At 38.6% G+C, this 15,681-nt stretch overlaps 1 protein-coding gene across 3 annotated transcripts; it reads right to left on the reverse strand.

Annotated features, from left to right (window-relative positions):
- Positions 1–7,453: 7,453 nt before the first annotated feature.
- Positions 7,454–13,939, reverse strand: ANL2 (Homeobox-leucine zipper family protein / lipid-binding START domain-containing protein). Of its 3 annotated transcripts, none has more exons than XM_086235210.1 (9): positions 12,959–13,939; positions 12,625–12,854; positions 12,408–12,525; positions 11,583–12,266; positions 11,344–11,445; positions 11,039–11,251; positions 9,470–9,644; positions 9,001–9,371; positions 7,454–8,546 (listed from the first exon to the last, which is right to left on the reverse strand). In XM_086235210.1, exons 1-9 carry the CDS (start codon positions 13,151–13,153, stop codon positions 8,154–8,156), a joined length of 2,481 nt encoding a protein of 826 aa, XP_086091336.1. In that variant the 5' UTR covers positions 13,154–13,939; the 3' UTR covers positions 7,454–8,153. The 3 variants fall into 3 exon arrangements, with proteins under 3 accessions (XP_086091336.1, XP_086091334.1, XP_086091335.1); XM_086235208.1 differs by having other exon boundaries at positions 12,625–12,857; positions 12,959–13,938; XM_086235209.1 differs by having other exon boundaries at positions 9,001–9,368; positions 12,625–12,857; positions 12,959–13,937.
- Between the last annotated feature and the right edge of the window lie 1,742 nt (positions 13,940–15,681).

Here is a 15,681-nt window from a genome sequence, read left to right on the forward strand (position 1 = left end):
CCTTCAGCAGGTATGTATTGCTCTGCACTCGCCTAGAGATGACTCGGCGGTGTACGACCAGCACGCAGGTATATATTGCTCTGCACTCGCCTAGAGATGACTCGGCAGTGTATGACCAGCACTCGCTCTGCACTTGCCTAGTTGGCGGTGTATGACCAGCATGACATTGCTCTGCACTTGCCTAGTTGGCAGTGTACGACCAGCACTCGCTCTGCACTTGCCTAACCGGTGGTGTATGACCAGCATCACAGCAAGTATAGATTTGTTCTGCACTTGCCTAGAGATGACTCGGCAATGTATGACCAGCAGTTCCTCGGGTACTAGTGTGGCGCGAGATTTCAGTTGTAGAGCATTTTGAGAAATGAAATTACATCAGTAAATATTTTAAATGACAATTTCAATAGAACATTGTGTTTTTATTCCAGTTATTTTAACAGTTTTACATTTTGAAAACACTATTTATTCTTCAGAGTTCGAATTACAGTTTTGAGATGATTTTAAAAATGGATTTGAAAGAAGAGATGGATTTGAGAAATAGTTTTAAAGTTGGAGGGTTTCAAAGAGCGTCTTGAGTGAAATTGGATAGATGTTTGTTTATATCGTGGGTGGTATGGCTTTAGTTCGTTAGGATTTGGGCTGGTTAGAACTTGGTAAGGTTTAGGCTTGAAGCTTGAGAAGGGAAGCGAGGGTGATTATGCCGTGAGGTTATTAATTAGGATGTGAATGTTTGAGGTTGATGTTGAGGTTAATAGTTAACGATTAGGCAATTGATTTGCCAAAATGTTTTATTATTGTTATTGATGAGATTTGACTAGAATACGAGGATTTATGATTTATTTTGATATTTGGATGATTGGTGATGAAATCATTATGTGATTGAGTATTTATGGATTATTTTTGAGTTTGGGGATCGAGAAAATTATTGAGGACAATTATTATGTCATTTCACTCATACGAGCTCTAGTGAGCTTACCGGGTTTGTCGTATAACCTAGTACACCATGGATGTGGTGTAGGATTTGTGTTTTGCAGGTTAAGCAGGCTGAGGAAGCAGTGTGGAGAAGACGAGGCAGTGGGACCCAGAGAGATTTATTTAATTGTTTTTACTCAGTGGTTTGTTTAAAATGTTTTTGACAGAATTATATTTACTTATGTTGTTGTGCATGGCTCAAAAGTAAGAGAAAACAGATTTAACAGTTTGATGTTCAGTATTTTTCATGGGCCCAAGGTTCGGGGTGTTTCAGCTGCCCTAAGGAACGACTGAGATGCCCTAAATAACGACTTGAGAAACTCTAGTATATGACTTGGGAAGCGTCAAAACATGACTTGAGATGTCATAAGGTACAATTTAAAATGCACTAAAGATATAAACATTTAACATACTTCTATGTACGAACTGAAATTTTCAAAGAACAACTTAAGGATGCCCTAAAGAACGACTTGAGATGCCCTAAGAAACGACTTGAGAAACTCTAGGGTATCACTTGGGAAACATCAAAACTTGACTTGGAATGTCAATAGATACAATTTAAAATCCACCAAGGGTATAAACATTTAAAATACCTCGAGATACGAATTGGAATTTTCAAGGAACGACTTGGGATGCCCTTCGGAACGATTTGAGATGCCTTAAGGAACGACTTGAGAAACTCCAGGGTATCACTTGGGAAACGTCAAAACATGACTTGGAATGTCACTAGGAACAATTTGAAATGCACAAAGGGTATTAACATTTAAAATATCTAGAGGTACTAACTAAAATTCTAAATGAACGACTTGGGATGCCCTAAGGAACGACTTGAATAACTCTAGGGTATGACTTGGGAAGCGTCAAAACATGACTTGAAATTTTTCTAGGTACAATTTAAAATGCACTAATAGTATAAACATTTAAAATATCTCTTGTTACGAACAAAAATTTTCAAGTAACGACTTAAGATGCTCTAAGGAATGACTTGAGATGTCTTAAGAGACGACTTGAGAAACTCCAGGGTATGATTTGGGAAGTGTCAAAACATGACTTGGAAAGTGTCGAAACATGACTTGGAATGTCACTAGGTACAATTAGATATGCACCAAGGGTATAAACATTTAAAATACATCGAGGTACGAACTGATATTCTAAAGGATCGACTTGTAATGCCCTAAGAAACGACTTGAGATACTCTAAGGAACGATTTGTGAAACTCTAGAGTATGACTTGGTAAGCGTCAAAACATGACTTGTGATATCACTAGGTACAATTGGAAATGCATCAAAGATATAAACTTTTAAAATAATTCGAGGTACGAACTAAGATTTTCAAGAAACGACTTGGGATGCCCTAAGGAACGACTTGAGATACTCTAAGGAATTACTTGAGAAACTCTAGGGTATGACTTGGGAAGTGTTAAAACATGACTTGAAATGTCACTAGGTACAATTTGAAATGCACCAAAGGTATAAAATTTAAAATACTTTAAAGTACAAACTGAAATTCTCAAGTAACGACTTGGGAATGACATGAGATATCCTAAGGAACGACTTGAGAAACTCTAGGGTATGACTTGGGAAGCGTCAAATCATGATTTGGAATATCATTAGGTACAATTTGAAATGCATCAAGGGTATAAACATTGAAAATATCTCGAGGTACGAATTGAAATTTTCAATGAACGACTTGGGATGCCCCAAGAACGACTTGAGATGCCCTAAGGAACGACATGAGATAACTTTACTTTTTTTTAAAGTCCCAAGTTATGAGTCTTTCTTAGACTAATTAAGATCAGTAGTGATTTAGGGTTTTAATTAAGTCCTTTTATTTTTTTTTATAACGGCTTTATGTTAGGTTTTAACACCAAGATTTTGGGCTCCGCCTAAAAACTCGAATTTAAAACCTAACATGCAGCCTCTATAAAGCCCACTCTACACCCTAAGAGAGGAAATACCCTTTAAATAGTGGGAAATCCCCTTCAAATCGAGGAAAGACTTTATTATGAATTAAAACGACTTTATTATAAGTTAAAATGATTTTCTTATAAATTATTATGAATTAAAAGAATTTTCTTATAAATTTTGAAACACCTTCGGTCTCCATCTAAAAATTGTTTTTCTAAAGGATCTAAACCTAATTATCTCATTATATTATATGGTTATTATTAAAACAAACAAAAACAATGGAAGCAGAGAATCCAAATGGAAGATGTTATTTGCCCCAATACCTTCTCTCAATTAGTCTTTCTCAACTTACATAGCATCCATACATTGGACTCTATAAGAAATAAATAAAAAATTAAAAAAAGTAAAGGATAAACCATGTTGAATGAATTGATGCCACATAAGTTGGGAAAAAGTGTTGAGACAATTAGCATTTTTCATTCCAGATACGATGCGAATATCTATTTGGCATTATTTTGAAGAGTTCAACTCATATAAGGGACAAGTGGGGATAATACATCCAAGGATTGAATTTAATTAACACGATAGTAAAACCAATATTTTATTGAAACTTTAAAAGAATTTTTTAATCTACGTTTAAGTTAAAAATGCACTTTTATCATATAAAATTATGTGGTATTTGAGATTATGCTTTATTTTGAGTGATGAGTTCCAAAGTTTAGACTTTTTGGAGGAGTTTTTGGGTTTCGCATTAAGTGAATCTGATTTGTTTTTTTGTTTTTTGTTTTTCTACCTAAGAGAACAAAGCTAATCATTTTCTCACTCGGAGTTGACATGGGTCGGCACGTCGATTAGTGACGCCGATGGATTCGATGTTCAGCCACCTTGGTTATTGACGGCTTGTTTTCAGTCGGTGACGGTTTGTCGGGAAAAAATACCAGCACTACCATATTCTCTTCAACAAATTAAATAGTACCACATCAAATGAAAAATACTAATTAAACACCAGCAACGTATGCTATATTAATTGTTTTGAATGTTTTTATCTGTTAGTGTATACAATTATGAAAAGACAATAAAGAAAAAGAGATCACTTTGTAAAAGTCATTGGTGGTAATGTGTAAAATAAACATCATGAATGTTATTTGCATTTCCACTCTTTCTCAACTGTACAAAGAGTTCATAAACAACACGAATTAGGGTTATTTATAGGTTTAATTATCGATTTACCACCCAAAACTGTAACTCATTCCCACTTTGCCACCTGAAAGTTTTTTTGTCCCAGATTACCACATGTAACTTACATCCGTGTCCCATTTTACCTTATTCCGTCAACAATTCCGTTAAAAATGATGACCTGGCAGTTAATACTGACGTGGCGCGCTGGATGTGAGCCACGTGTCACATCTTTGTTTTATTTTCGGATTTTTTTATTTTTTTTATTTTTATAAACTTTAAAAATTAATTAAAAATAGCTCCGAACTCAGAAAAATACACGGAAAATTCCTACGGACTCGTCTTGACTAGCACTAATTTACTATCAGGTTAAATTACCAATTTGCCCTCTAAAAATTTCCAAAAAAATTAGAAAGTCCAAATTTATTTCTAAAAAAGTAAAATAAATTTTAGAATTTTCATAAACTCTTGGACAAATTCTCAAAAATATTTTGGAAATTACTAAAAGCCTGTTTTAGAGAATTATTTCGAGACTTTATAGAAATTCTAGAATTTTTCTAGAATTTATTTTATAGGGAAATTTATGTTCCTCTAAGACTGAGAGGTCTTTTGGGTAGCAAGTGTTCACGAGAAAGGTATTGTTAGTTTTTAGAAGAGTAACGGTGCATACCTCATATTTTTTGGAGTTCGGGAGATTATCTTATGAATGTTCAAAGAGTCTAGAGTATTTTAATTTTCTAGAAATAAATTTGGACTTTCCAAATTTTCTGGAAATTTTTAGAAGGAAAATTGGCATTTTGACCCCATAGTAAATTAGTACTAGTCAAGACAAGTCAATATGAATTTTCCGTGTATTTTTCTAAGTTCGGAGTTATATTTTAATTAATTTTCAAAGTTTATAAAAATAGGAAAATAAAAAAAATCAGAAAATACAAGAAAATATGTGACACGTGGCGCACATCCAGCGCGCCACGTCAGCATTAACGGCCAAGTCATCATTTTTAACGGAATTGTTGACGGACCAAGGTAAAATGGGACACGAATGTAAGTTACAGGTGGTAATCTGGGACAAAAAAACTTTCAGGTGACAAAGTGGGAATGAGTTACAGTTTAGAGTGGTAAATCGATAATTAAGCCTTATTTATACTCTCACTCTTTATCCGAGGAATGATAAATTTGAACATAATTGAGGTATATTCAAATAAAATGAAAAGAAATACCAGGTCACTATACAAATAATCTTTCAACTTGTGACTCCAAATTTAATTTGAATAGATAAAAGTTTGGACTAGCCTCCTAACCTGCCCAACTCACACGACTTGCTCACCCATGTATCAAGAGTGGGCATGTAACCAATTAAACCAACCAAACCATACATTCGAGACAGTTTGATTTGGTTTTTACACATAAAAAACAAAATTGTGGGTTCATAAATCGAACCAAACAGTAATTTGCAATTCGTTAAGTGGTTTAACCTATTTATACACTTAATCCAAACCAAAGCAAATAAAATCTTTTAATAATGTCATAGCCATTGTATATTTATTTCTTCACACTCCTCTCATCTCTTCTTTCCTCTCAATTTCAACCTCCCTCTAGTAACTGTCTTCATTTTCCTTTTCTCTTGGCAACTTCTTTTCAGCTTCCATAATTTCTTCCATTCATCTTCATTTCTTCTATCCTCAAGGCTCAAACCAATCAAACCATGATTGAATTGATTTGGTTTGATTTATAGTTGGTGTTATGGCCAAAAATGTTTCCTGCCATGAGTCAGGCTAAGAATCGTTCATCTCATAACATATGCAATTTTGAACATGAGTGTATAACGAAATGAAAGGCGTGCCACCAAGTGATGTTGCACTTGGGAACGAATGCAATTTGGATCTTGGTGCAGTGCAAGATCACATGGTGCAACTAATTGAAAGAAATAAAATTAAAAGGAAAGAAGATTGACTTCTAATCAAACGATTATGCTGAGTTCTTTTTACTGCCTGGGCATTCCAGGACTTTAATGTGCTAAAATTACTTAAGAAAATATTCGTTGGCGCTTGATACTTGCTTAAGAAACATCCATTACCTTCGCGTAATTAAATGCAAGCTCAATTTAAACTTAAACGAACAAGAAGTTGAGAAAATAGATCTAAATGAAATCGAAAAGAGTTTCTAGATCCATCTGATTGGAATCAGAAATTTCCTTGTAGATTTAACAAATATTGAATGAATAGCTCATATTCAAAGTAAATTGCATGAATAAGAAGTGCAATAAATGTAAATAATTCAATTTCATTTTCTTTTTTAATTGATGTTTAGATCTCAAAAGAGATATACATTCAATGAAAGGAATCAATATCAAACCAAGAAGTAAAGACTAGTAAAAGCGAATTCAAACATACAATTAAAATCAAATTCAATATTTGAGGATCACAATTCTCAATAATTAACTGAAAATTAAATATGGTGCATAATCGGACAAAAATTTAACGAACAAACGAAATGTAATAAAGGTCAAGCCATGTCAGGAATATGCAAATTGTCGAGAACTTTTTGTATGTGAATTGATGGATGTCAACAATCCCTTCTTTTGTCTATAACTTGGGTATTTATACTTGAATGGACTCTGAAAACCCTAAACAAAGTGCATTCAGATCACCCCACGTGTAGGGTACTGAATAAGCCTGAGCATTTGTACTTATCCTTCCATGACAGCTGCATTCAGTACTTGTCAACCTTCCAAAACACATGTCTTCATACGATTGGTTCTTCTATAACCATCTCGGCTTGGTGTAGCCGAGAGGAAAATCATTTGCCAAGGATCCGGGCTTTAAAGAATTGGGCCGTAGAACCGGGCCTGGGCTTGGTCAATTTACCAATTAAAAATCTTGGTGCAAACAGTTGGTAAATTTTGATTTGAAACAAATTCAAACTAACTAGATGAATTTGATTTACAAATTCAAGCTAAAACTGAACTAATCCGGACCCTGCCAACCCCTACAACATATCACATAACTAAGATCATTCAATTCACAACTCTGACCAAGCATGAGCCCAACAGAGTTGACCATCCAAGCAAGGTCATCAATCAATTCACGCATATACTGCAATGGCAAAACACAATGCCCTTCTAACCCATACCAAAAGGTCCAAAACGGCGTTACAGTCAGTCAGATCAGAGCCATTGGGTTGGGTTGGCGTCCTCAACAGTTCCTGTGACTGTGAAGTAACGCTTCACGAACGTGTCAGAGTCACAAATGGCTGGTACAAGTAAAACCAGTCACCAGAGACACAGCCAAAATTCAAGCATTAAATGATAGCAACCATTTCTCCCAACACCTTCTGCTCAAACATTTATTGCATATAGGCTATATAGCACATACCCACACCACCATATTACGAGAAGAACAAAAATAAAATAGAGTGAAATAAAATGGGTGAAAATGGTATTTACAAGTTATTGATTTAAACCAAAACCGAAGATTAATTAATTATGTCATCAACATCAAACTATTATGGCATTACAGCAGTCGTTCCCTAGTCAACCAACCACATAATAATTAACACAGACAAATAAAATTCACTAAAATTGAAATGAAATTTATAATTCCAAAAAGATCCTTTTCCCAATATCTTTTTTTTTTTTTTTTTCATTTTCTTAATTTCTTAATTTTCATGAAGTTGTTGCTTCACGAGCCAAACTCATTACTTGAGGGGTGGACCCAAGTCAATACCCGAACCACCAGCCTTGCCTTGTGCTAAGAACTTCACACACCCCACGTAGTCCTCAAACTCCCATCATCATCCTTATCACCATGCAAGGAGTCTCCACGCGCGGTTCGTTCTTGACTCAACACCCCCCACAATACTCTCCCCACCCCCCTCATTACTCTCTCACACCTCATCAGTCGCAGCTTCCCCCACCAAACCAAACAAAAGCACCGTCACAGCCGCCGCCACCGCAACCACCTACAATAACTACAACCACCACCATGCATCACATGCACAGCATGTGAGTAACATCCGCCCAAAAACAAAAACAAAAAAAGAGGTAAGAATTAGCTAGAAACAGCTAGCTAGGTGAGGTGGGTCACGTGACACGTGACCTAATCAGCTTTCGCAGTGAAGAGCGGCCTTGATCTTCTGGACGGTGCAGGAGATGAGGTTGTTGACAGTCTCCACCGACTCCACGGTCAGCTTGGCCGACGGCAGGCTGTTCACCAGGATCTGAAACGTCATTGTCAACAGGGACCCACTCACCCTCTGCTGCTGCGCCGCCGCATCACCACCGTTGTTGTTGCCTTTGGTGGGCCCGCGCGAGCCCGGACCGTCAGGGACGATCGCGAATCCCGAGGGCAGCAGCGCCACGTAGGCGGAGTCCCCGCCGTTCATCACCACGTGCATGGCCGGGATGTCAACGGGCGCGTACACCACAAGCGACCCCGCCGCGTCGATGCACGTTTCCTGCAGGATCAGCATGCTGCTTTGGTTTGCGTTCAGGGCCTGCATCATCACCACAAGCATAAATAATACCCCTCAGTTTCCACATATTTACAGAGCATGCCAGTACAGTGATGCAAAACGAAGAGTCAAACCCTGATGGACCACCTTTTTTATTTCTGATTTTTTTTAATAAATAAAAGAAGAAAGGTAAGGTCAGAAGACTCAGAAAGTAACTGGGAAAGTTGACAATCGTCCTGATATTTTGACTTTTTTTGGAGACTTACGAAACAAACACTGTCCCCTAATGTCTGCTCCCAAAAACGTCCTCATAGATACTTCCAAATTCCAAACTCGTCCTTTTCCACCCATTTCACCTTTTCACATTATCCCAGAGACAAAACCCACTTTGAGCCACTGACCACACCCTCCACCACCAAGGACACATGCGTCATTATCAAGAGAGAGAGAGAGAGAGAGAGAGAGAGAGAGAGAGAGAGAGAGAGAGAGTACTGACTCTGGCGCGAAGGAGGGAGACGCAGTTGCCTTGGTCCTGGCCCTTGGCGATGTGGGCCATCTCCTGCATGGGCCCACCATTGGAGAGTATGTCCCACTCGCTCCTCAGCCTTTCATCGCGTAAGAAATCGAAGAGTCTTTGAGGAGAAACGGGAAGCCAGACCGAAGTGGCAGCGCTCAAGACAATGCCGGGAGGCTCGCCCGGGTCGTCCATGCTCTCCCGGGTCATGACCCGAACGTCCTCGTCCACATTCCCGGCGTTGAGCTTGTTCCACTTGTGCACCGTCGACGCGCACACTCCCGCGCAGAAGTTGTCCGTCATCCGCTGCGCCAGCTTCAGCATGCTCCGCCGCCCGCCCGCCGTGATCGCTGCTGTCACAAAATCCCACATTTTCAATTTTACATTGAATGGAAGAGTGTACACATTATTAGGATGTGATAATTGAGATCAATTTAATTAATTAATTTACCGGTGTGGTCGCGGGTGGGGACGGTAGAGGACATGAGGATGGCGAGGCACTCGCACTGGCGTTGGAGGGTGGCGACCCACCGCTGCGCCCCGAAGCCCATGCCCGAACTCAGTAAGGGTCGGTAGAGCTGGTGGACTTGGCTTTCGTCGTACTCTGCATGCTCAACCCATGTAACCTGCAACATTATTGGGCTAGCTAGGTTAGACAAATGCACAGTTGAACCTACCTAACATAAACCAAAAAATGTAGGATTTTCATTACGAGGCAATAATAGTTTATTATAGCTAGGTAGGCCCTTTTGGTGTATTATATATATGAATTCCTGGTTGTTAGAGGCTTGTAGGGTCAGTAACGAATCAGATGGGTTATTGGGTTGTTGCTTCTCTAAATCTGATGATCTGATGATCTGATGATGGAAGAAAAATATACATTGATAAGGGACATGGAATCACACTGCTCTCGAGCAAAAGAGTATAATAATATTTGGGGTGTAGTGTAGATAAAGTTGCGCAAAATTAGTGTGGAGGGTGACATCGAGATGTGTACTGTAATGGTGTCTAATTAACATAACACACCCTAGAGAGAGAGAGAGACGCAAATACGAACAAAAAGAGAGGCAGTCTCGGGGTTTGACTACAAGAACTTGGATGTGGCAATATGTGGCCATGGGGGATAACCAAGATGGCATCAAAGGTTGGAATAGAAACATCAAAAGCATAGTTTATTCAACCAAGTTGGAGATTAATTACAAGGCAGTTTGGGTTATGGAGGATATGAAATTAATGTGTTCAAGGTACAGAAATATGGGTAATGGAGGCTTCTGGTAATAAACAATTGGGTTCAAATCCTAGGGAGGTATTATTTTAGTATGATAAAGGCATCGGAATTGTTTAAGTTTGAAGATTTTTAGATTAGAATATGATTTGGGACCAGATGATAAGATTTTAGGAAGGTTCCGATTCTTTGAGAGACATAAAATAATGGTTTGGTAGCCCAACTAAGCAACACTGACAGAGTGGTCATATAGTGAGTAATCACTAGATAAAACAAACTTCTTTTTGATTGATGCATGAGTTTAAAAAAAAAAAAAAAAAAAAAATTGGCTTGGGAAATGTAGATACTATACTCTAATCTACTGCTACTCATGACATTGACTACTTGGTGTTTGCTTCATGACTTAAATGTTCTCAACTAAGCTCCAATGTTGCAGTTACTTCAACAGACTCATTAAAGACCAAAGGGGGAAGAACACCCACTTAGGAAAGCACAATAAATGTGAAGCAAACAAACATGAACCATATGTAACTGATGCTGTATTTGGTTGTGGTTGCCCTCTAGGAAAATACTTTCCAGATAAGCATTGTAAATAATATGAAGAAAAAAAAAAGGAAAAAAAATTATGAGAGTTTCATTCCTTTTCTTTTTCATATCAGGCTAATCAATTTGTAATCCATTTTACCAGAAGAGAAAATTAAACATTTAATATGCAAGGCATGAATACATGATACATATAAAGAACCAAACTAAATAGGCCTTGATAGACTGAGATGAAGATTGGTACTTGTTTACCTTGGAGTACCCATTGGGCATATCTTGCACAACACAGCCAGAAGGGAGCCTCCTGCAGTTCAAAAATGTGGGCCCTCCGGAGGCGTCTCGGATGGCGTCGACAGATACATCGACGACAGCCCACACGCCCTCGGCGTGCTGCTTGCAGAAGCGGAGGAAATTGACCTCACGAACAGGAACCAAAGGCGATAGGACTTGGAGCTCAGCATGCATCTGAAATTTTGATTCAATCAGACCAAAAAATAAAACAAAAGATTTGAGGTAAACACTAAAAGGGACTAGCTTTGGACTATCAACTCAATTACCAGTTGGAGTGCACCATTTCTAGTTCCTCCCATACCACTGGAAATCACATCAGTGGTGGAGGTTCTGGCAACCACACAAGGAAACATCTCCATCCATCGATTCTGTGATGAAAAAGAAATTAAGCAAAATGGGATTTAAAACAAATCATTGGAAACCCCACATACTCAAATTACAAAGCAAACATCTTCATCAAAGAATTAATTTGATCCAAATTTCTATAGAGAAGTGTTTGGCTTACCGAGTCCATCAAAGTCTCAACAAGAGCCAAGCTGTTGATAATGACCATACCAGTCTCCCTAGAAGCCTCGGTAACAAAGCCATTAGGCTTCAACCCAATGCAAGGAGTGAAGCCTCTCATGTATTCCTCATGGTTCAACACCTCTCTTCCACCTTCCAAGCTCCTCAACCAAAGAGGCTCATCTGTCTGAGCCATCTTAACCAACTCATCCATGGCAGCCAAAGCCAGCTCCAGCAGCATTGACCTCTCAATCGACCGGTCCAGCCCCGCCACATTTGGCCTATTGTGAGGCACAATCGACATAGCACTCCCCATCCCACCTCCGAAATCAGGCCCCAAAGGCATTGTTGTGGCTCCGGGACTCATCCCACCGAACCCATTGCTCCCAACTCCGAGCTCCAAAGCCGAGCTCGGCAGTGGAGGCCCCATTGATGTGGCCAAGGACGAAATGGGTCGCCCCAAGAACTTCCCGGCAAGGGCGCAAACCCGGTCCAACTCGTCCTTGAGTCGGGCGTTTTCGATCCTGAGGTGCTGCTCTTCCAGTGATATCTCACCTATAATCGCCGGACCACCGCAGTTGGAGCAAATTGGGTTCCTCATGGCGTCCCTAATGGACATGTTCTCGGCTCGAAGCTTGTCGTTCTCTTGCCTCAGCAGAGAGTTCTCATGGCGCTCCAATTGGGTCTGTTAATCAAGTCCCAAAACAATCAAAAACTCCATCCTCAAACAGTCCATAAATCAATTCACTCAAAAGAGAAATTAAATAAACCAAACAAAAGTAAAAAGAAAGACAAAACTTCCCCCTTCGACGAGTATGGACTATACCTTCATCTGGGTTCGGCGATTTTGGAACCAGAATTTGACTTGTCTGGTCTCCAAGCAAAGCCTTCTGCTGAGCTCCAATCTCTGCTTCTCATCAGGATGAGGGCACTCCTTGAACAGCCTAAAAAAACCAAAACCCAAAAGAAATAATCAAACACCAAACTCAATGAAGGAGATTAATTGAGAATAGAAAAAGAGAAAGGAAGGATAAAAATCATACGATTCGAGTTCTTGGATTTGCTGAGGAGTGTGTCGGTGGTATCGCTTCTTTTTGCGAGGATTATCAGCACCGTCTTGATCGTCGCCGGAAGCACCGTCCATGTTGTCGCTGCCAGATCTGCTCTCGTGCTCCTCCTCCCTGCTCCTCCGCCCCACGTTGTTGTTGTTGTTGGGCTCGAAATTCTCCGCCATTCTCGCCACGTCCCCTTGCCCACCACCATCCACATTCGTCTGCTGATCAAACCCAAAAAGCAACACAAACCCAGATCAGTTTCAGCCCCATATTTGCAGAAACAAGTAAAAAAATAAATCAATAATAGATCAGAAGGCCTTACGAGGGCGAGAGAGAGTCCAGGAGAGTTGTTGAACATGGACTTGGTGAGAGACTGAGTGACAAGGCGTGGTTGAACGAGTGCACTAGAGGGCATATTGCTGTTGCTGTTGCTGTTGTTGCTATATGGAATATCAGCGACGATTCTCGCACCGCCACCACAGCCGGTACTATTGTCAAGAAAACCCCCAAAACTCATCAAAGAAAACCCACTACCCTTTCTTTATATTTCTCTCTCTCTCTTTCTCTCTTTCTTGTCTATCAAGCACACACTTTCCCGTACTAGCTCTTTCTCTCTCTTTGGCCACTCCTCCAGATTTTCCTCCTTTCCTTTACAAATTTACAGGCACTTCCAAAAGCAGCAAAACTTACTATTTTGCTTCACCACGTAATCTGCTCACCACATACAGCCCCAGAAATCACACACAAAATAAAGGAAAAAATATTTGTTGTTTTATCTAAAAAAAACGAGGTGGGTCTCTCAGAAACAGCTTTGTTTCGCAGTATTTGAAGAGAAACAAATAAATGTGAAAATAAAAAAAGACCAAGAGAGGTAGAGGAGACAGACGGTTTCAGAGTAAACCCAAATGTCTCCAACTCCCTCTCTAGCAGGTAAAAAAAACTTGGGAGATTGTGTTTGGAGAGAAAGAAAGAGAAAGAAGGCAAGCTAGCAACCCCTTTTGAGTTTTGACTCCTCCTTCCTGCTTAGCTCTTCGTTCTCTATCCCTCTCTCACTTTGCCTTGATTTTCTCTCTCTCTCTCTCTAGCTATTAACCCAAAACTCCACAACAAAAGGCTTAAAAGACTGAGACCTGTTTGGTTCGGAAGAAAAAGAAAAAAGAAAAATAAAAGGAACCCTAGTTCTGGTGGGTGTTATCTGGCTCACTGCATGCTTGACTAATGCTAAAAAGCTTGAAAAATAAAGGCTTTCCGAGATTTGCACAGAGAAGGGAAAACAAAAAAGTAAGAGAGAGAAAGAAAGGTGAAGATAAAACGCAATATGTGGAGTCTTCGAAGCCTTACAAATACATAGCTCCAAAAAGGGGCGGTTGACTCTCACTCACACTCACTCACTCGTCACTCTCTCTCTCTAAAAGTCTGTGAAAAGAGTGAAAAATTTGTGACCTTTTTTCACACTTTTTCTTCTGCAAGGATGTAAGATGAGGAAGCCCACAGTGGCAGAAAAGAGGGCTTCAGATCTGACTGGCTATTTCTCTCTCAACTTGGTACGGCCAATGGGATTTGCATAAGATCTTATTTATACAGAATTTTACTGTTTTACAGTTCTTCGGACAATGTATAGAGACAATAGTTTGCTGGAAAAATTGTAACGGTTGATTTGATATGGTATGATATCCGAATTGGATTGGAAATTAATTAATTCTTAATATTATACTAAATATGGATGATATTCTAACCATTAAGAAATCTCGTCAAGAGTAACATAATACTTTAGTTTGCACCAACTTAACACGAGATATCGATAACTTTTGTAATAATAAATAGTAAAAAAAAACATGATATAAACACTTAGCAAAGTTGCTTACTCCATGGGCTTTGTATAAGAGCATAATGGCTTATGTTATTCAAAGAGTTGGATTAAATCTAACCACTTTTTAATTAAGAACCTGATCGATTAACAGTTGAATTGATCGTTGAAACATTGTAGACGCGTTCACTTGTGTGCCTTTAAAACTTGACACACAAGTAAAGAATAAAATTAAAAGACAAAGATGTAATAACTTTTGTAATAATAGATGGTAAAAAACCCCGATATAAACGTACACTTAACAAAGTTGTTAACTCAATAAACTTTGTATAAGCACTCAAGGGTTATTTAAGTGATTGGATCAAATGTAATTAATTCTAATTAAGAATCCAATCAGCAGTTGGATCAACCATTGAAACATTTTAGGCGCTCTCGCTTACGCTCATTTAAAACTTAGCGCGCAAGTAAGGAATAAAATTAAGAGACAAATATGGAAACTTTCGTACTAATAGATGGTAATTAAAATTAAAAAAAAACCCCAATATAGACACTTGCAAAGTTGTTCACCTGATCTGCTTTGTATAAGCGCTCTAGGTTTATTTAAGTGATTAGATCAAATAAACCAATTTTAATTAAGAACCCAATCAACAATTGGGTCGAATGTTGGAACATGTTAGGTGCACATGCTTGTGTGCCTTCAGAATATTGGTGCACAAGTAAAGAATAAAATTAAAGAACAAAGATGGAAGGAAATTTTTTTTTTTTTAAAGTGCTCTTCAAGCTCATTATAAAATAAAAAATTCAAACCATACTTTTAAACCTAGCAACGTGGCATGCTTTAGCGTGTTTGTGTTGTGTTGTGTTGTTTTTGTGTCGGGTGAAACTATATAGTTTGCTAGAAAAATTGTAACGGTTGATTTGATATGATATGTTATTCGAATTGGATTGGAATATATTATACTAAATATGGAATGATATTCTAACCATTATACGAGGCATAAATAACTTTCATAATAATAAGTTGTTAAAAAGAACCCAATATGGACACTCAGCAAAGTTGCTCACACGATCGATTTTGAATAAGTGCTCAATGGCTTATGTTATTTAAACAGGGATCAAATCTAACTAGTTCTAATTAAGAACTCAATCAACAATTGGATCAATCGTTGAAACATTTTAGGCACACTTCCTTGCTCGCATTTAAAACTTGGCACACAAGTAATAAATAAAATTAAGGG

Source organism: Dryas octopetala, chromosome 3, assembly GCF_963921425.1.
Source record: "Dryas octopetala chromosome 3, drDryOcto1.1, whole genome shotgun sequence".
In the NCBI taxonomy this organism is placed as follows: Eukaryota; Viridiplantae; Streptophyta; class Magnoliopsida; order Rosales; family Rosaceae; genus Dryas; species Dryas octopetala.